General features: G+C 44.3%; 1 protein-coding gene across 1 annotated transcript in view; it reads left to right on the top strand.

Moving 5' to 3' along the window:
• Window positions 1-22,304, top strand: part of DNAH11 (dynein axonemal heavy chain 11) — a 481,578-nt gene that overhangs the window by 64,178 nt on the left and 395,096 nt on the right. The window contains exon 6 of the mRNA XM_073677778.1: window positions 9,929-10,028. Coding sequence (XP_073533879.1) covers window positions 9,929-10,028 — 100 coding nt within the window. The remainder of the gene's footprint in view (window positions 1-9,928; window positions 10,029-22,304) is intronic.

Here is a 22,304-nt window from a genome sequence, read left to right as displayed (position 1 = left end):
TGTTACCTTTCCCTCGTTATTTAAACGGATACTCCCATTTGTAGACATTCACGTGTGCCACAGCCACATCTTCCTGACACTTTTACAGCATCACTTTTAAATAGTGATGAGCGAGTATGTTCTGTTAACCCTTTCGCCGAGTATGCTCGGGCGAGCACCGAGTAGTTACAGCTGCTCGGTGATATGTTTGAATCACTCCCGTGTGCATGATTTGCAACTGTTTGACAGCTTTATTACATGTGAGGAATGTGTAAGAAATAGACATTCCTCACATGTATTAAAACTGTCAAACAGTCGCAAATCATGCACACGGGAGTGATTCAAACATATCACCGAGCAGCTGTAAATACTCGGAGCTCGGCCCGAGCATACTCGGCGAAAGGGTTAACAGAACATACTCGCTCATCACTACTTTTAAACAATACGGAACCTGACTGATGATAGGAAGCACTCAGTATTAGAAATGAGCAGCTTGTTTAAATCTCAAATTCACTGGGTTTGCTGAATTTCCCAAAAATGAAAATTAATTTGCTGCAAATTACATAATTAAGAAGTCTCTAATTACCTGGAAAATATGTGTATAACACTTTGAATTCCCCTTGGAGTCTATTGAATCAATGTTGAGCTTTGTAATGCAAGCACATCCTGTTAATGACCAAGTAAACTCCACCTACTAGGCTAGGGAAAAACGGATGGTGAGTGGTGGTAACCAGCAAGCTATTTAACCACAAACTTCAGTTTCAGATTTTGTAGGCTACTTATATTGTATAAGCAGTCCAAAAATTATCCTTGTTTGGGCAGATTCATGCTTCGCTGTTTTTTATACACAAGCTGTGCAGGCTGAGGAAGCTGTGGCATTTTCACATGTTTGGATGCAAAAATTCTCTTTGTTTGTGGAGTATCAAGAGCTTTGCACTTTGATTTAATTAGGGAGTCAAAACAGGTGTACTGTTTTGAAGGTTGAACAAGTTACTGTTCCTCAACCAAGAGTGAAAAATTATCCTTTTTATTGTAATCTGCAGCTGGTTTTCTAATAACAAAAGGATTAGACAATTACAAAAGCATTTTTTCAAGATGTCAAAAAATTGTCCCCTTTTTTAGGAAAGCAAAATGGGAGTAGTGTTCTCAAGAGGGAAGAAGATGAGGCTTATTGTCCTCAAGCCTTTTGAAAAATTTTGCCTTATTTTAGGAGCTGTTTCATGTTTGTGTACCCTCAAAAGAATACATTTCCTAGCATCAGTAGAATTGTCTACACTGTGTGCAGAATTATTAGGCAAATAAGTATTTTGATCACATGATAATTTTTATACATGTTGTCCCACTCCAAGCTGCATAGACTTGAGAGCCAACTACCAAATAAGTAAATCTGGTGATGTGCATCTCTGTAATGAGGAGGGGTGTTGACTAATGACATCAACACCCTATATAAGGTGTGCTTAATTATTAGGCAACTTCCTTTCCTTTGGCAAAATGGGTCAGAATAGAGATTTGACGGGCTCTGAAAAGTCCAAAATTGTGAGATATCTTGCAGAGGGATGCAGCAGTCTTGAAATTTCCAAACTTTTGAAGCGTGATCACCGAACAATCTAGCGTTTCATTGCAAATAGCCAACAGGGTCGCAAGAAGCGAGTTGGCCAAAAAAGGCGCAAAATAACTGCCCATGAATTAAGGAAAATCAAGCGTGAAGCTGCCAAGATGCCATTCGCCACCAGTTTTGCCATATTTCAGAGCTGCAACGTTACTGGAGTATCAAAAAGCACAAGGTGTGCGATACTCAGGGACATGGCCAAGGTAAGGAAGGCTGAAAAACGACCACCTTTGAACAAGAAACATAAGATAAAACGTCAAGAATGGGCCAAGAAATATCTTAAGACTGATTTTTCAAAGGTTTTATGGACTGATGAAATGAGAGCTCTTGATGGGCCAGATGGATGGGCCAGAGGCTGGATCAGTAAAGGGCAGAGAGCTCCACTCCGACTCAGACGCCAGCAAGGTGGAGGTGGGGTACTGGTATGGGCTGGTATCATCAAAGATGAACTTGTGGGGCTTTTTCGGGTTGAGGATGGAGTGAAGTTCAACTCCCAGACCTACTGCCAGTTTCTGGAAGACAACTTCTTCAAGCAGTGGTACAGGAAGAAGTCAGTATCGTTCAAGAAAAACATGATTTTCATGCAAAACAATGCTCCATCACATGCATCCAACTACTCCACAGCGTGGCTGGCCAGTAAAGGTCTAAAAGAAGAAAAAATAATGATATGGCCCCCTTGTTCACCTGATCTGAACCTCATAGAGAACCTGTGGTCCATCATAAAATGTGAGATCTACAGGGAGGGAAAACAGTACACCTCTCAGAACAGTGTCTGGGAGGCTGTGGTGGCTGCTGCACGCAATGTTGATAGAAAACAGATCAAGCAACTGACAGAATCTATGGATGGAAGGCTGTTGAGTGTCATCATAAAGAAAGGTGGCTATATTGATCACTAATTTTTTTGGTTTTTGTTTTTGCATGTCAGAAATGTTTATTTCTAAATTGTGTGCACTGATCTTGGTTTACCTGGTGAAAATAAACAAGTGAGATGGGATTATATTTGTTTTTTATTAAGTTACCTAATAATTCTGCACAGTAATAGTTACCTGCACAAACAGCTATCCTCCTAAGATAGCCAAATCTAAAGAAAAAAACACTCCAACTTTCAAAAATATTAAGCTTGAGTATTTATGAGTCTTTTGGGTTGATTGAGAACATAGTTGTTGATCAATAATAAAAATAATCCTCTAAAATACAACTTGCCTGATAATTCTGCACACAGTATATCACTATGAAACACAGTGGATCCAATTGGATGAATACGTAGGTGGGCAGCATTGCTGGAGTAAATCAATTCTTCAGAAATGATGATAAGAATACGTTTTTTTTTATTCACAAAGCATTTCAATGCTGTACCGGCGTCTTTGTCATGGTTTGTACATTTGGTTCTTTCACTTGATAACAGATGGGTTTTTAAAGGCCCAAAATGGGTACCAATTACATAGGGAACAACCACAGGAACACTTAAGGGTTCTCCTAAAATAAGGCTAATTTTTCAAAAGGCTTGGTGACAACAAGCTTTATCATCTTCACTCTAGAGAACATGTTTATCCAACTGGATCCAATATTTTTTGGAGGATTTAACCACAAGCCACGGAGCAGCAGCAGTGTTTTTTCTTCATGCCTACATAGGAGTTGTGCCTGTCACAACTCCACCAGGTGAGCGTCACCGGCACTCTCCTACTCTCCCTCCATAGGGCATCACCCTATTATGTGCTAAAGTTCCAACTTCTAGCCATATTGAACACCATCTGACATTACACTGGAGGCTGGACATCACAGTACTTCCATAGCAATCTGCTCCAGTTCTTGCCACTGGTCCAGTCTGTTGACCCAGAAGTCCATGGGACTGGAGCTCAGGATATCTTCTGGAGAAATGACACTGTGCAAGCAAGTCTGAATCTGGCTGTTTAGGAAGTGCAACTCTGTCTGCTGATCTGCATCATTTTGTTGCACAGGCAGATAAACCATCTGATCTATTATTTTATATATATTGTAATTGGTGCTACTGCTGATTTGGTTATTTGTAAGATTGTTAATTTTGTGAAAGAAAATATCAATTAAGAAATTCAATTAATTTTGGTTTGATAACACAGGTCTGTGACTAAAAAGCTGTTTGATTATTTTCATATAATTTCCATGTATTTTGGTGTTTTGATAATGAAAAAAATATTGAAAAAAATCCTAAACGTCAGGACTTGCCACAAACCTATAGGTTCTTCTGCAAACTCTGGTGGGAATCATCACCAGGTAGCTTATTTTCTTTCCCCATTAGCATCAATAGGTACTGTGTGATTGGCTGGTTGCAAAGGTCCTTATGCTTTCAAGAAACTTGCATTGGAATTTCATTCATCAACCGTGTTTCCCCAAATTATGGCTTTGTGGAAGTGTATTAATTCGCCTTCCCGTTTTTGTTTCATTTGTGGTGAATATGCAGTATTGAATCAACAGTTGAGTATTACAGACTTTGTGAAAAAACTATACTTCGCATACTTCGGACTAAAACTTAGAGATCAAGATAAATTTGGGTGCCTCATAAAGTGTGCAGATGGTGTGTTGAGGACCTCCGAAATTGGTTCAAGGGTAAGAAAAAAGCTTTCCTTTATGGGATTCCTATGGTATGGCGGGAGCAAAAGAACCATAGTGACGACTGTGACTTTTGTTCATGCAATGTGAAAGGGTATAATTCTAAATGGAAGCATTCCATTTCATACACCAATCTTCACTCAGCAAATCGTCCCATCCCCCATGGCACAGGTATACCAGTACCCAAGGACCCTGCTACGTGGAAGAGATACCTAGCTCCGATGAAGGTGGAATCATATCTGAACCAGATGACAAATCAAGTTCTGACTTTGAAGATGATACAAGACCAACTTTTTTTTTTCCCAGGAGGAGATGAAGGATTTAGTAAGAGACTTGAATCTTCCCAAAGATTCCGCTGAGTTACTCTGATCAAGGCTCAAAAGCAGGAATCTATTGTTACCAGGAGTGTCTTTTTCATGGCTCAGACATCTTGAAAAGGAGTTCGTTCCTTATTTTGCCCAGGAAGACAAGTTAGTTTATTGCATCGATGTCAAAGGTTTGATGGGTCAATTCAAAATCTAATATGATTCAGGGCAATGGCGTCTTTTTATAGATTCTTCAAAAAGAAGTCTCAAAGCAGTTTTACTCCACAACGGCGGTTTTTACGCTTCCATCCCTGTAGGTCATTCCGTACACTTGAAGGAAACCTAAGAGAACTTGGAATTTGTTCTTCATAAACTTAAATATAAAGACCACGGTTGGCAAGTGTCTGGAGATCTGAAGGTCTTGTGCATGCTGCTCGGGCAACAAGCTAGGTATACCAAATACGCTTGTTTTCTGTGTCTGTGGGACAGTCGAGACCGACAAAATCACTGGACCAAGAAGAGTTGGCAGCCGAGGGTGCTCGCAGCCGAGGGTGCTCACAGTCGGTGAAAAAAAATGTCCTCCGAGAAACTTTGGTACCTCCTTATAAGGTTCTTCTACCACCTCTCCACATAAAATTTGGCTTGATGAAGCAATTCGTAAAATCACTTACAAGAGATGGGGAATGCTTCAAATACTTGATCACAAAGTTTCCAAGCCTCTCGAAGGCAAAATTGAAGGAAGGTGTGTTCGTCATACCAGACATTAGAAGGCTTATAGCTGATAAAGAGTTTGTCAATACCATGACGGATCTTCAAAAAGAAGGGTGGATTGCATTTAAAGAGGTCGTAGAGAAATTTTTAGGCATTAAAAAAGATCCTGACTAGTGTTGAGCGAGTATGTTCTGTTAACCCTTTCGCCGAGTACTCTCAGTCCGAGCACCGAGCTCGGTGATATGCTCGAATCACTCCCGTGTGCATGATTTGCGACTGTTTGACAGTTTTATTACATGGGAGGAATGTCTGTCTATTTCTTACGCATTCCTCACATGTAATAAAGTTGTCAAACAGTTGCAAATCATGCACAGGGAGCGATTTAACCTTATCACCGAGCAGCTATAAATACTCGGAGCTCGGCCGGAGCGTACTTGGACAGAACATACTCGCTCAACACTAATCCTGACTACAAAAAGATCATCTGACGAATGCTGAAATCATTTCAAGCTTTAGGTTGCCTGATGAGTTTGAAAGTACATTTCCTCCATTCCCACCTGGACTACTTTCCTGAAAACTTGGGAGCTGTAGTGAAGAGCAAGGTGAACGATTCTACCAGGACATTAAAGAGATGGAATGAAGGCAGACTATTGTTGGATGCTTGAGAGAGACATACCAGATGCTACTCACAAGCTTAAATGTACCAAGAGGAGCCTCACAGGAAAAAAAATCGATTTTAGTGAGTGTTAGTAAGGTCTTTTCAGTTCAAAAATGATTTTCATGAAAAATTTGTAATAAATTAATTTTATAAGTCTATTTTCATTTATTTTGCGGTATTGCCTTATTTAACATAGTTACCTAAATTATCAGGAAACGTGATGTCCTATGAGAAAACGGAGGTCATTTTCGGATTCAGCGCACCAAAAACATAAAGATTACGTGGAATAACCAAAACTGCTCTTGAAATTAATTATTTTTGCACACCTGTGTAATTTTAAACAATTTTGCACTTTCTCACAATCATGATCAGGGTTCTACTGGAAAAATTCACCCCAGATGTAGTCACAATAAAATCAAATTTCGCCAAAAATTATAAAGAAGGTGAGTTCATTGTACATTGTATAAAAATAAAATACACACATCCATAACATGATAAATTTTGCTGTTGAAAAAAATTTGCATTTTGTGCCCAAACCTGCGAGGGATTGACTTTTAGTATAATAAATTGCTGTTAGGTATCTTACATTAGGCCTGATTATTTTGCAAAAAGCAGTACAATCCAGGTGGTGCGGCATTAATTGTGGTGAACTCTGACTATTCGGAATACAATTTATATGCACTTGGACAACTGAATGCATGTTTTTGGGCTCACAAAAGGAGAACTGAAAATGCAAAAGGATAGAGAAGTACATTTATGGAAATCAGGGAATGAAGATGATGCTGTGGCTTGTGACAATTACCAGGTAATACTTTTGGGTGCAGACTGGTTACCAGAAAGATGATCACGAGGAGAAGGAGGACAGCTGGAAATTCACTGGCTAGTTTGCTTTCGCCACATGAGCAGGTGATGCCGTTTCATGTGGTAATGGAGTGGTGTAGTTCCTAGTTGATCTGTGCTAGGATGTACCCAGATTATTCTCCAACACCACAGCCTGCACAATGTAAGGGCTCTTTCACATGTCAGTGTCTTCAGTACATGTGGAGGTAATTTTCACACGTACTGGAGACACGTACACATGTAAACTCATTCAAATGAATGGGTCTGCGCACTTGTCAGTGCAACACATGCTGACATGTCCGTTTTTTGCACGCCGCACTGGCCACAAAACATCTAACACACATGCACACGGATGATGCACGAATGATATCCATGTGTCATCAGTGTGACACGTACTGGCGCCTGAGAATCTGTGGTACAGTTAGCCCTGTACCCAGCGCCGGGAGCTGAAGGAATCTCTCATCATTGTCCCCTGCTTGCTCTGCGATCGGCGCTTGCAAGGGACAATGTTGAGAGTAGTATTCTGCCCCCGCTGTCTCCAACAAGTGTAAAAATAAGAATAAAATACACATTATACTTACAGTCACACCTAATACCCTGAAGTCATTGACCACTGTAAACAAACCAAAAATAAAAAAGAACAATATCCCTCATCTGTCCGAAGATGAAATAATCCATAGTGTCCCACACCATAATTCATCTGGCCGACATTTCTTCTTTAGCATGAGTGGTGGCTTGAGGCAGCCGCACATGCTGAGGAGCAGAGGAGAATGACTCTATGCAGCAAGCTGAGCTTACTGAGTGATAGGACACCGCAGTTCAGGGGCCCGTTTGCTGCAGCAAGTCATTCTCCTCTGCTCCTCAGTGTGTGTGGTCGCCTCAAGCCACCTCACACATTGATGAAGAAATGTTGCACAGATGGATTACAGCGTGAGACACTAGAGTATTTACACTTCGGACAGGTGAGGGATATTGCTGTTTATTTTTGGCTTGTTTACATGGAACAATGACTCCAGGGAATTAGGTGTAAAGGTTAGTATAATGTGTTTTTTTATTTTATTCTTATTTTTACACTTGCTGGACACAGCGGAGGCAGAATACAACTCTCAACATTGTCCCCTGCTGGCGCTGAGATCAGCCCCAGCAGGGGACAATGATGAGACTTGCCTCCAGCACCCGGCACCTGAGAACAGTGCAAAGTGTATCACTGATTCCCAGGCGCCGGTACATGTAATACTGATGCGGTACACAGTTGCCACATGTATGCCACACAGGTGCACACGGACATAGATATCTTCAGTACTGTTTTTCCCAGTACTGTAAATATCAGGACGTGTGAAAGAGGTCTAATTGATTGGTCCTATGGAAATGTGGAAAGAATTCCCACATGCGAGTTGCATACATAGGAATTGTTACCATTACAACCACTACCAGAGCTTTCAGGCACCTCCTATATCAACAAATGTTGCAACATCACCTGCTCCAGAGCTATCCTCAGAATAAGCAGATTTTATGGCCACACATTGCATATGTTGTGTTTCGGTGAGGCCAATACCAACCTCCTCTGATGACCTCACCTTCTTGGTACCCCTGTCTGGTTTCCAAGTCTTTTCCACCACAGAATCATCATCATCATCATCATCATCATCCTTGATTCAGCTGACAGTTGCCTCTGTGTGTGAAATTCCCACCCAAAGGTTTGCCCTGGCTCAGTGCCCTATTACCGCAGACAGTGTCCCAACCACCTTGGGATACATTTTGGATACAAGAGTAATGTTTAATTTGTTTCTAAACTTTCTTGACAAGCTTAGCCAGCCCCCAAAAAATATGACATCAACTGGAAATTCTAAATGCTGTCATCGTTCACCTGACGGACAAAAAGGCTAATTCACCAGCAGCCTGCCTGTAATATCAGTGTGGCATGTTTATGTCTAATTTGACAATTTAATCAGATGTGGCAAAACAAAACTACACAGTTAAATGTCTTGATTTAATGTAATAATTTATTTATATGCACACACCGCATATTTATTTGGTGTACCTTTCCAAAAAGGAATATTGAAATGGGTAAGCAAAAAGTAAAACGTAAACATTAATTTTTTTCCCCCTTTTATGGGGCGGAAGGGGGTGAGGTGTTTTTGGTTTAAAATTAACCCTAAATTAATATGTAGGTACACACACGGAAATTAATTTGCGGCAACAGCCAGCAGTATTGTTGTGCCACCTACAATTCTTAAAGAAGTTGGCCACTACTTTTTATGATTGCCCCAATCGATTGACCCTTTGCCCATAAGTCTTTTTCTAATTACCTTCTGCTGTCCTTATTGCCTGTGAGTGGCACTATCGCTGGCCGTTCGCCGGCTCTGACATCCACTGATGTCACATCAAGTTCCGGCTGCAGCCAGGTGTGACTCAGTGCTGCTTTCCACGGAGAGTGATGGGCTATGGGCAGGGTTCCCCCGCACGTCACACCCAGCATCCACCTTCTCCTCATTCATTGGGAAAGCGCTGTGGATGCTGGGTGTGGCGCGCGGGATGACCCCGCCCATAGCCCAGTATCCGGTGCGGGGACCACGTCACTGATGTCAACGCGTCACTTGACGTGACATTAGCGGAAGAAAAAGCCGGCTGATGCTGGGGGTCACGTGATGCCTGTGAGCGGCCAGCAATAGTGCCGCTCACGGACAATAAGGACAGCAGAAGGTAATTAGAAAAACACTTATGGGCACCGAGTCAATCATAAAAAGTAGTGGCCAACTTCTTTAAGTGCGACCAGTCAAACAGTTGCAAAACCTTAACCTTTTTTTTTCTATTTATTTTTTAAATACTGACAATATTCTCCCATCAACCAAACTGAAATGTAATTTAAGGAAATTGAAAATACTAGATTGCATTGTTCTTCATGTAGTTTCTACTCGCTATGCCTATGGCTACAGATTGAAACAGTGATAATGTGTTGCCATTGAGAATATGCAGTAAAATCACGACACATATTGCCTGCTGCGAATCTGAAAATCTGCATCTTGCTGATTTTGGATCATATGTGAATGCAGTTATATAAAGACTTAAAAAGAAAAAGCTTTACTGCAGCCCTTTATAAGATCTGTAATTTGTTTGAATACCTGTCACTGAAAAAGGACTCATCACTCAATTATTTTTTTTCAGCTTTCCCAAGCCGTATTATATCAACACTTTGGCAATTACCCTTTTTAAAATCCTTTTTTTTTTCACCATTTGTAGCTCCAAGCACCTATTGTTCAGAAAATGTCTGCCATCTTGAAAGAAAAAGAAAGCAGTTACTATCCAACACTACAGAACATAATTACAGAGGTTAAAAATGGTACGTTCTTCAGAAACTGAATGCATATATGATGTGAAGACTTGTGGAACTGGTACACTATCATTTCTACTGTTGTTTTATTGTTATTTTTAAGTATATGGACAGTAGATTTTTCCCGAGAAATCTAGACATGTATTGTGGAATTTTAATCCTAATATCATGAGAAACATTCCTTTTGAGTTTTCTATTCTATACATCTTTCATTTAGTCTTTGATCGCTGGGACATTTGGTGAGTGGATAATATTGGCAGGCAAGCAGTACTCCCTGGGAAATTGTATGTTACTTGCCCTCTTCCTGGCCCATAAGTCTACTCATGCAAGCTTGGTACTATCCATAAGGAAAAACTTTACCCTCTAGACCTTAATCAATGTTCTCTCATTCAGCCAACTAGTACCCTACTCTTCACTGTTGAAGGACAAGAACCTTGAAACAGCTGTCTGCAGATGGTGGTCTTTTTCCTTTTGGAGAAGACTTGATATGGATCAATATCCTAAGCCAAGTGGCTGGGCATGTTGTACGGCAGACATTGACTTAGTCACCCTCTGTTTTATTTTTTTTAAGATAAAACACACAAAAAAATACTTTTCTAAATATAAAAAATTGCTATGTAGAAGCACTTGCATAGCAAGCGAAGGACGCGAGCATGGTATACAAATGCGACTATCTGTTGACAGTCACCGCCAGCGCCCAGCAATTCTAGCGGCAGTAGGTCACTCAACAGCACAGAAGGGATCTATCTGCCGTGAGAGCAGCGAGATCATGTTCAGTTCTGTTGCATGAGAGATATTGAGAGCACCTCTTTTAGGCCATAGTTTTAAATTATCTGAAGAGTTTTCCATGCTGCTCCGCAGCGCTACGCTGTCCATAACCAGGGGCATACATAGAAATCATGGGGCCCCATAGCAGAATGTCTAATTGGCCCCCCTCACTCCACCCCGAAAAACAATTTTTCATAATTGTTAGCCATATCTCACAACTTTCCAGTCCTAGATCCCTCTTTCATTGCCCCCATAAAGTATTATGCAAACAAGAGTGCCTGCCAAATACGGTATGATACCCCCATGATGCATTCCTCCACATGCACAGTATAATGACCCTACTGTACCCCACCTCAACTCCCAAGGCAAAGTATGGTGACCCAAACACAGTTTGATCCCTTAACTGTGACACCCACACAGCTCTCCATGCAGTATAATGGGCCTTCATACAGTATAATGGCCAGCACTAGCCCTCCAAACAGTATAATAGCCCCCACACAGTATGAAGGACCCCACGCAAACCTTCACACTGTATAATTGCTTGTATACAGTATAAGGGACCCCCACATATTATAGTGGCCCCACATAGTCTTCCATATAGTATAATGTTCCCCACATAATCCTCTATATACTATAATGCACTCCCCATAGTCCTCCATAGAATATAATGCACTCCCCATGGTCCTCCATACAGTATAATGCACCCCTCATGGTCCTCTATAGAATATAATGCACCGCCCATGGTCTTCCATATAATAAAATGCTCCCTCCATGGTCCTGCATATAATATAATTCATCCCCCATGGTCCTCCATACAATATAATGCACCCCCATGGTCCTCCATACAATATAATGCACCCCCATGGTCCTCCTTACAGCATAATGCAGCCCCATGGTCCTCCATACAGTGTAATGCACCCCAATGGTCCTCCACACAATATAATGGACTCCCCATAGGCTTCAATATAGTATAATGCACCACCATGGTCCTCCATACAGTATAATGCACGTCCCATGGTACTCCACACAATATAATGCACCCCCCATGGGCCTGCATACAGCATAATGCACCCCCATGGTGCTCCATACAATATAATGCACACCCATGATCCTCTATACAGTATAATGCACTTCTCCGTGGTCCTCCATACAATATAATGGACACCCCACACTGTATTATGGCCACCGGTCACTGATTTTTTAAAAAAAATAAATACAGTACTCACCTCTCCTGGTTCCACGCAATGCTCTAGTCTACGAATCCTAAGCGTGCGGTGTGAAGCACCGGACATCTCAAAGCAGCAGGCGCCCTGTAATGACATCATCACGCCCGCTGCTCTTAGATTTCAGACGCACAGGAAGAATGATGGGGTGGAGGCATCTGCTGATGCTCCCTCATCCATCATCATTGCTCGCACTGGGCCCCCGCTCCGGCCGTCAGCGCGAGCAATGATGATGGAGAAGGGAGCGTCAGCAGACGCCTCCACTCCCATCATTCTGTGTGGGCAGCCGGGCTAATGAAGTCCTTCTAAGTAAGCAGATATAATACTCTTATCATTCATTGTTATCTCTAAAGAGAGTCTGTCAGCAGATTTTTGCTATGTTATCTACGGACGGTATGAGGTGGTAGAGGTTAAAACACAGAATTCAGCGATGTGTCACTTGTCAAGCTGTAGGCTGTTGTTTAGTTACACGAACGGTTTTATCAACAGGACATTATCACTGCTGTAACTAGCTGGCGTGCGGGCACTCTTCCGACTCCAACCCCTTCGGTGATAAGCAGCTCACTGTCTATAGCTGTGTACATATAGAACCTGTTGGGGTGGGGTTAGCTGTGGTGTGGGTGGAGTTAGCTCTCTCAGCTCTGCTGCATTGCTAAATCTAAGAACAGTGTCAGGACGGCTGCTGATGAGGTAGCAAAAACCTGCTAATAGATTCCCTTTAACTTCAGCATTGACTAAGTTTTTGTAACATAATTGTTGTTGGAGAATTCGAGCTGTAGAGTTGGAGTTGGAGCTAGTCAGTAGAAATATACCAACTATACTATTATTGGATATTTATGAAGGAGTCAGAGTCTGGAAAAAATAGTCATCATTAGTGTTGAGCGAACATGCTCGACACTGCTCGGTACTCGCCCGAGCATCACGCTACTCGGGATGTTCGGCGAGCACCGAGCATTTCCGGGTTACTCGGGCGGGAGCTCGGGTCTCAGCCCTGCATGTTTGGTGCGCTTTACAGAGCCAATGAACATGCAGGGATTGCCAGCCAGTCACTGTAATGCCGCAGCCATGTTGTTTGTGGGCATTACAGTGATTGGCTGACCGCACAGCGTCACCTCCCAGACGATCAGCCCGTCATGATTGGTGTGTGTGGGTGTCTGTGCGTGTGTCTGCGAGTGTGTGCGATGTCTGCGAGTGTGTGCGATGTCTGCCGGTGTGCGCGGTGTCTGTGCGATGTCTGCGAGTGTGTGTGGTGTCTGTGCGATGTCTGCGAGTGTGTGCGGTGTCTGTGCGATGTCTGCGAGTGTGTGCGGTGTCTGTGCGATGTGTGCGGGTGTGTGCGTGCAGGCAGACATAGGCCGATGTGACACTACTACTCCCATCGGCCTATGTCTGTCCCCGGTCCACTCGTGCCAGCAGGATCAGCTCGATGGGAGCAGTAGTTCCCATCAGCTATATAAATTGCCCTACTGTGTCCCCAATAAATTTTAAATACATGTCATTGGTGGCCAGTGGTTACCTAAAATAAATTAGTTCATACATTACCTGTCCCCGCCGATCGCCACCTAAAATAAAGTAAAAAATAAAAAACTACACCTATACTCACCTAGACACCTAATTCCCCGAGGCCATCGATCTCCTGTAATAAAATATAAAATAATAAACCACAACCTTATCCTTACCCCTCCGCAGTAGTCCACGAGTGTCCCACGATGATCTCCAGTTTAGAGCAGCCACATAGAATGTGACCGCTCTGAACCGCTGCCGCCGCTAGAATGATGGGGCCGTAAGGGTTCGCCGGAGTTCAGGCAGCGCTGCTCCGGTTAGCTCCTTTACGGCCCTGCTGTATCGTGAGAAATTCCCACGGTACAGCAGTGCCGTAAAGGAGGTCTCCGGAGCTGCGCTGCCTGAATGCACTCCGGTGACCTCAGTCAGTGGCTCCCGCTGCCGGGAGCGGACGTGTTCCCGGCAGCGTGAGCTTACAGCAGCCATGCACAGCTGTCACCATCTCCAGATGTGACAGCTGTGCATGGGAGATCAGCGCAGGAACGTGGACAGGTAACTATTTTTTTTTAGTAAACTAAGAATTAAATAAAATTGTGTGTTTTATTTCAAATAAATTATTTTTTTCTGGGTGTAGTGTGTTTTTTCTTTTTAACACTTTGTAGGTTAGTAATGGGGGTGTCTTATAGATGCCCATCATTACTAACCTGGGCTTCATAGCAGGTGGCGCTGACATGAACCCCAACCCTATTACCCCCTGCCACCGCACCAGGGCAGCGTGGAAGAGCGAGGCTAAGTGCCAGAGTTGGCGCATCCTATGGATGCGTCATTTCTGGGGCGGCTGACGGCTGGTGTTTCTAGCCTGGGAGGGGGCCAATATTCATGGCTCCCTTCCTGGGCTATTAATATCAGCCCCCAGCTGTCTGCCTAGCCTTTGCTAGCTATTAAATAGGGGGTACCCCACGTCATTTTTTGGGGGGGGTCCCCCATTTTAATAGCTAGTAAAGGCTAGGTATTCAGCTGGGGGCTCATATTAGTAGTCTGGGAAGCTCCGTGGGTATTACCCACTTCCCAGGCTTCAAACATCTGCCCCAGCCGTCTGCTTAACCTCCGCTAGAGCCTAAAATTATGGGGGATCCCCACGCCAATTTTTTTTAAAATAAATCCTTTATTTTAACACTAAATGACATTTGAGGAGTTAATAAAGATGCAGTCCCTAAATTATTTATTTTTTAATAAATTTTTCCCAAAAATTTTGACGTGGGCTTTGCCATATTTTTGTATGCCAGCCAGGTACAGCATCCAGCTTCTATGAACGCGCCATTTTCCGGGGTGGCTGCGGACTGCAATTTGCACCGGGGGGGGGGGGGGGCAGAAAGGTTGGGCCTCCCTGCGCTGCAGATTCCATCCCCCAGCTGCCTAGTTGTACCTGGCTGCACACACAAATAGGGAGAAGCCCCACGTATTTTTTTTTTTAATTATTTCATGAAATTCATGAAATAATAAAGAAAAAAAGCGCTTCCCTATATTGTTGTGTCTGGCCAGGTACAAATAGGCAGCTGGTGGTTGGGCGCAGCCTGTTCCTGCCTGCTGTACCTGGCTGGACACAAATATAGTGCGAAGCCCCAAGTCAATTTTTTTTTAATTATTTCAGGAAATTCATGAAATAATTAAAAAAAAATTGATGTGGGGCTTCGCCCTATATTTGTGTCTTGCCAGGTACAGCAGGCAGGAACGGGCTGCGCCCAACCACCAGCTGCCTATTTGTACCTGGCCGGACACAACAATATAGGGAAGGCCTTTTTTTCTTAATTATTTCATGAATTTCATGAAATAATTTAAAAAAAAAATACGTGGGGCTTCGCCCTATTTTTGTGTCCAGCCAGGTACAACTAGGCAGCTGGGGGCTGGAATCTGCAGCGCAGGGAGGCCCAAGCTTTCTGGGCCCCACCCGCTGCAAATTGCAGTCCGCTGCCACCCCGGAAAATGGCGCGTTCATAGAAGCGCCATCTTCTGGCGCTGTACCCAACTCATCCAGGGCCCTGGTGCGGTGGCTCACTGGGTAATAAAGGGGTTAAGGCCAGCTTGGCATTATCAGCTGGCCCTAAGCCCGAAATTCATGGGGTCACGCCAATATTAGACATGACCACCATGAATTTCTAGTAAAGTATTTAAAAAAAACACAACACCCAGAAAAAAGTCCTTTAATTGAAATAAACACACAATTCTTTATTGTTCTAAATTAAACTATACTTACCATCACGCCCAATCCAGCTGAAGCCAACGATCTCCTGCAATAAAAGAAAAATAATAAAGCAACCTCATCCTTACCTTTCCATGGTTCCCACGACAGCTTCAGCTCTGCTACATCGAGATGACAGGCTGGACCGCAGCAGAACGCTGCCATCCAGCCTGTCATCCCGCAGACACTGAGAAGCGCAGGCATGCTTGCGCTCCTCAGTGTCTCTCTGTGACGGCATAAAGATGAGCCGAGGTCATGTCCAATGAACTCGGCTCACCTCATGCACGTCACTGACAGCGTGGGAAAATTCTCCTGCACTCAGCGCTTCAGCGTGAGAATTTTCCCACGCTGTGAGTGACGTGAATGAGGTGAGGTCATGTCCAATGAACTCAGCTCACCTCATGCACGTCACTGACAGCGTGGGAAAATTCTCACGCTGAAGCGCTGAGTGCAGGAGAATTTTCCCACGCTGTCAGTGACGTGCATGAGGTGAGCCGAGTTCATTGGACATGAACTCGGCTCATCTGGATGCCGTCACAGAGAGACACTGAGGAGCGCAAGCAAGCCTGCGCTTCTCAGTGTCTGCGGGATGACAGGCTGGATGGCAGCGTTCTGCTGCGGTCCAGCCTGTCATCTCGATGTAGCAGAGCTGGAGCTGTCCTGGGAACCATGGGAAGGTAAGGATGAGGTTGCTTTATTATTTTTCTTTTATTGCAGGAGATCGTTGGCTTCAGCTGGAATGGGCGTGATGGTAAGTATAGTTTAATTTAGAACAATAAAGAATTGTGTGTTTATTTCAATTAAAGGACTTTATTCTGGGTGTTTGTGTTTTTTTTTTTTAACTTTGACTATGGGGTTAGTAATGGGGGTGTCTTATAGACGCCTCTCCATTACTAACCTGGGCTTGATGTCAGCTGGCATTATAAGCTGACATCAACCCCAACCCTATTACCCCACTGCCACTGCTACAGGGCAGTGGGAAGAGCGAGGCTAAGTGCCAGAATTGGCGCATCCTATGGATGCGCCATTTCTGGGGCGGCTGACGGCTGGTGTTTCTAGCCTGGGAGGGGGCCAATATTCATGGCACCCTTCCTGGGCTATTAATATCAGCCCCCAGCTGTCTGCCTAGCCTTTGCTAGCTATTAAATTAGGGGGGACCCCACATCATTTTTTTGAGGGGGTCCCCCATTTTAATAGCTAGTAAAGGCTAGGTATTCAGCTGGGGGCTCATATTAGTAGCCTGGGAAGCTCCGTGGGTATTACCCCCTTCCCAGGCTTCAAACATCTGCCCCAGCCGTCTGCTTAACCTCCGCTAGAGACTAAAATTAAGGGGAACACCACGCCAATTTTTTTTTAAATAAATCCTTTATTTTAACACTAAATGACAAGTACAGTAATCAACACTATTACTGTACTTCTTATATATGTGACTGACATGTTTCTATCTATCTAATCTATGTGTGATTCTCTATTCCTTCTATTCTAAATTGCCGGGTACCGATGCTGAATTGCCGGCCGGCTTTTTTAAAGAGACGGTGCATGAAAACACTATTATATTTTTAAATAAATCCTTTACACTAAATGACAAGTACAGTAAGCAACACTGTCACTGTACTTCATATATATGTGACTGACATGTTTCTATCTATCTAATCTATGTGTGAAGCTCTATTCTTTCTGTTGTAAATTGTCGGGTACCGGTGTATGCCGCTGATGAATTGCCGGCTTTTCGCGTAATATGTCATTTGAGCACTGTCACTATCGTTTTGGGCACTTGTTAGGCTTTTAAAAGACTGCCGGGGGAGCCGCCGCAAAAATGCTCGAATCTCCCATAGACTAACATTGGGCTCGTTGCTCGGGTCGAGCACCCGAGTATCACGGCGAGCTCGGCCCGAGCTTCGAGCACCCGAGCATTTTAGTGCTCGCTCAACACTAGTCATCATTTTAAACACACAAGTGTCTGTTTTATATAGAACAATACCAACTGTAGAAAAGTTTGTAGAGAATTGGCGAGGATGTGTTTATTACATTATATTAGGTGGAGAACTACAGTAGGGATTTTGATCTTAGCTGCCCTAAATATTTGCTGAAAAGAATATTTTTTTAAATCACTTTCTTTAGATCTCCGGTCCAGTCTGTTGTCTGAACCCTTGGAGTACAATATTAAATTGAGTTTAACATTATTTTATAGGACATGGCGAGAGCCATACTGTGCAGGAAATTATCTGAAGGTCATTACCCAATTAAATTATTTAAAAAAATATATATAAAAATATGTATTTACACTACAGAGGAAGTGACAAAGTCTTTTCTTCAAGCGTGCTTCCTCTGGGGCGCACTGTGATGCTAGTCTGTTATAATTAGCTTCAAACTGGATTAAGCACTTTGAAGGTCTTTTTTTTTAACTTTTGTATGTAATATATTTGTGGATTGACATTGGCATGGCACCATTATTTACTTCCTAACACAGAAGGCTTCCATTTTTACACCACAGGGGTTTAATATATGCCAGATCATTTTGTCTATTTCCCATGAAACAAAAAGGCCTTAAAATGTGCAAAGTCCTGAGGTTTCGAGTTACTATACGAAGTACGAAAACCAAGTGACCTATATTCTTTATCATGACAAACATAGTGAGGTTTTTGTGCAGGACACTATTCATGATTCTTTGTCTCCTCTGGTCTCTATTTTTATTATGTAAATTTAATTTCTTTTGGAAAAATCTTCAAAAGATATTAACTTTGTAAGTAGGTTTCTGAATGGGATTTATATCTGTATGCTACTTTCTAATCTAATGTGAATGGATGCAAGCTCAAAGTTTTGAACTCTATACAAAGGAAGAGTGATTACTGTTACCAGTTAGTATTGCTCAGTGCATGGGCAACTTAAGATGGGTCCTAATTGTAGACCATCCCACCCCCTTACACTTCCACCCAAGAAGTCCCTTGTGTGAATGGAGGGGCAGTGCACATAGATGATCACCGATCCAATCACTATAGAACTGCTGGAGATAGCCGAGCACTAAACTCTGCCACTCTATTCACACCGGCAACTTGAGAACCCCAGTGGTCTTACCCTCACCAATTAGATACTTGTAAGTTTTTATTGTGTAAAACCCATTTTATTGTGTCGATATAAAGCACAAAGTCAGCTGACTATCCAATGAGTATGAAGGCCTCCTGGCTCTCGCCCAACAAATTATGTCAGGTGAAAGAATTCAACAGATGCTTTGTATTTCAGATACCATAGTCTCTTCTTGGGAGGTTTATGGCAGAGACTTGTACCCTCTGCCCATTAACGAAACATCCAGACTCAGCCAGGCTGATAATGGGTATTGTTGGGTCATGATATTTGGCTGTTGGCTGAATGAGCATTTGGACGATGACTACTAAAACTGTATGGACATCTTTCAATATAATTTGTGTTATATGTATATTAACCACCCTAGACTCCCAGAGATATTTGGTATATAAACCCCTTTAAAGGGAATATGTTACCAGATTTGTTTCCACTCCATCTAAGAACAGCATGAAGTACGGGCAGGGATCTGGTTCCATTGGTGTATCACTAACTGGGCTACTTGCTTCAGTTTTGATAAAGCTACTGTTTTATCTACTGCAGAGATACCATTTCTCTGATTGCTGAGCTCTGTATAACCCAATCCACACCACTGATTGGCAGTTATCTGTGTACGCTGTGCATAGACAGAAAGCTGCCAATCAGTGGTGGGGGCAGAGTTATACAGGGCACTTGAATATGGAGGACTACATGGCAGGAGGTTTTCTAGTCCTCTAGTGATAATCTCCTGCTGATAAAACAAGATGGTAATCACGGCACTCCTGTGGCTGGTGCCCAAGTAGGATCCTATCCCATGCAAATCTAGGAGAAAACTTGGCATTCAGGTAAATGATGAAAGAAGATAAATTTTATTGTGTGCAGACAATCCAAAATAAAAAAGACGTTTTGGTCATACAATGACATTCATCAGTTAGACTGCACATAAGCAACAAAAATAGATATGTGACGCTCGCAGCCCTGCCCTGGGAAGATGGGGTACTCGGAACCGGGTCAGATGTTGAAGGGGGGAATGCAGCCGTGGCCTGGACCCATTCCGTGCCCAGGGCCGTCACATTAAAAAGGATGTAAGGGCTTTCAGGGTTGAGTGGTATTTGTCGACTACGCCACCTGTGGTGTCTGGTGATGGGGCCGCTAGCAGTCCACGGAGGCCCGGTGTCATGGCGGCTAGAGTTCTCACTGCTCCCCACAGGCGGAGCGTGGCCTCAGGGCAGGCAAGGCAGGATGAAGGGGGTAGCAGTAGCGCGGGAGAGTATGGTCACCGCGTCGCGTGGTATGGCGCGTAATGAACAGTCCGGAGGCCATAGGGGTGAACTTCCAAGGCTTTACTCACTCAGATGTATTAGCGGGAAGGCGACTCCCTGCTCCTCGCGGAGTCCTGCGGCCACCAGGGACGGGGGTCCGACTACCTCCGAGGAAGTCCAGTGTTCGGTAGCGACCCTGCACCAGAGTGTTCCTGCACTACAGACTTCACCCTTTCCCGTCTGTGCGTGTGTAGATAGGCCGAGTCTCCCTCTGAGCTCCTCTCAGGTGTAGGGCTCGGGTGGCAATTCCTCTCCATCCGAAGCCCGTCGGGATCCTCAGAGCCTAACCGGGCTTTCCCATCCTGGACGTAGAGTACAAGGTCGGGTGTCGGGGGCCGGTACCCCTCTCGCAGCCGGAATCCCTCTGAATAGATCAGGTAGGCGAGGACAGGTGGCGTGCTCCGCTCCGTCTGCATCCTCCCCAGGACCCATTTGCTAGGGAGCCACACTCTAAAGCTCCCGGACCTTCTTGATCCTGGTCCTTGGCCGGGTTGAGACATTCCTACATCTGCAACCTTCCTCTCGTCCCAAAGATCGGGGTACGAGGGCTGTGCCTCATGCCGGTGCAGGCCCACACAGGATCTGCGCTCCCGGAGGGAAGTCACATTACACACAGTATTTTGACAGGACAGTGACAGCCGACAGACTAGCAAGGGCTAGACTGATGGACCACAGAAGAACCAACTAACTAGGACCAACGAAGAACCAAAAGGACAGAAGGACGGACCAGAAGGACAAAAGGACGGACCACTTGACAGACAGACTGCCAGAGACCAAGATCAAAGATGGCATTCTATTAAATATGAAATTTGAAGTGTAACTAACTAGTTGTTCCTCCACCCACACCCACTAACTGGTTCCTACCACTTTGTGTTCCCCAGTTTCCCTGTAACCAGGGGAGCAGCACCTAGTGCATACTAGCTCCCTCTGGTGGAATGTGGTGTTGGATGCAAAAGGCTAGATCACTACCATCACACTGTCCTTACCTCAGAGGAGGAACACCACACTCCATTAAAGAAGTGCAGCATTCCTGTGGCGGTCGAACCATCAGGGGCGCCACATTCCCCCCTGGTAAAACACAGCACGTCCGCGGGCTGCAAAGGAAGTAACACCCAGGAAAATTTCTTTTTATATAACAAGTAAAACTATCATCCCTTTATGGGAGGCACATTTCTTGTAACGTTGCATAACAAGATACATAATATAAAAATACAAAAATATAAAAGTGCAAGAGTACAAAATTTTAAAAGTATAAAACATAAATTAAGACAAGAGACTTTAGACAATGGCAGCAGACTGGTTAAAAGTGGCGACGGTCAGTTCAGTAGCAAGAGGGACCTGCCCTAAACACTCTACGTGGGCTCTGGGGTGGCTGCAGGGCATGAAGATCCGGAGCTGGACCCCCACACAAGCCACTCCAGACAGGTTTTGCTTCTGAGGTCTGAGGTAGAAATAAAGGCACGGTTTTGCATAAAACCAATAGGAAGCACCTAAATAGATGCATAACTATATACAATGCACAGTCCGCCGCCTGCCATAGTCCGCAGGGACCAAAGTCTCTGTAAAAAGGAAAAAAACACAAGAATAGCAGCATAGAACTTAAACTTCAACAACAGCAGCAGCCGGGGGCTGCTTTAGACTTCAGGCTCTCGTCTTGGGAAAGGCTCATTCCTCCCGACGGAGGCTAGCCGGTCACCTGAGGCTGAGGGCGGGGTGGCGTCGCTCCCAGACACTTTGTGGACGTCCAGGGCGTACCACCCACGCTCCCCCTGGTGGCGAGTGAAAGCCACTGAATCGCCCGGGAGAAGGTTCCGACCGGGGTGTCCCTTTTTAAGGCGTGGCTCGACGTCCCGCCGGCTGACGAACACATCGTCCTGGAACAGGGGACACCGGATAAACCCCCACCATGCCTCATGGTGAAATCGGACGATCTGGCCTTCGTACCGGGGACTGGGACGGGTGGCCTCCTCCTGACGCGCCCGAGTCTTTGCAGCCTTGGTCCTGACCTCGAGGCGCTCGCAGCGCTGCTCCCGCTGACGTTGCGCCCTTGCAAGTTGAAAGATCTGGTCGCTGCACCACTGGCTCCTCCATCGCGCTTCCGATCGGGTCTCCCTCGGGAAGCCCATTAGGTCGCCCCCCTGGTTTTCCCAGGCCCACTCCTCGGCCTCGGGCC

The sequence above is a fragment of the Phyllobates terribilis genome, unplaced genomic scaffold (genome assembly GCF_046119375.1).
Source record: "Phyllobates terribilis strain yellow unplaced genomic scaffold, ASM4611937v1 Scaffold_4__5_contigs__length_816908805, whole genome shotgun sequence".
In the NCBI taxonomy this organism is placed as follows: domain Eukaryota; kingdom Metazoa; phylum Chordata; class Amphibia; order Anura; family Dendrobatidae; genus Phyllobates; species Phyllobates terribilis.
This window is presented reverse-complemented; position numbering and strand designations above follow the sequence as displayed.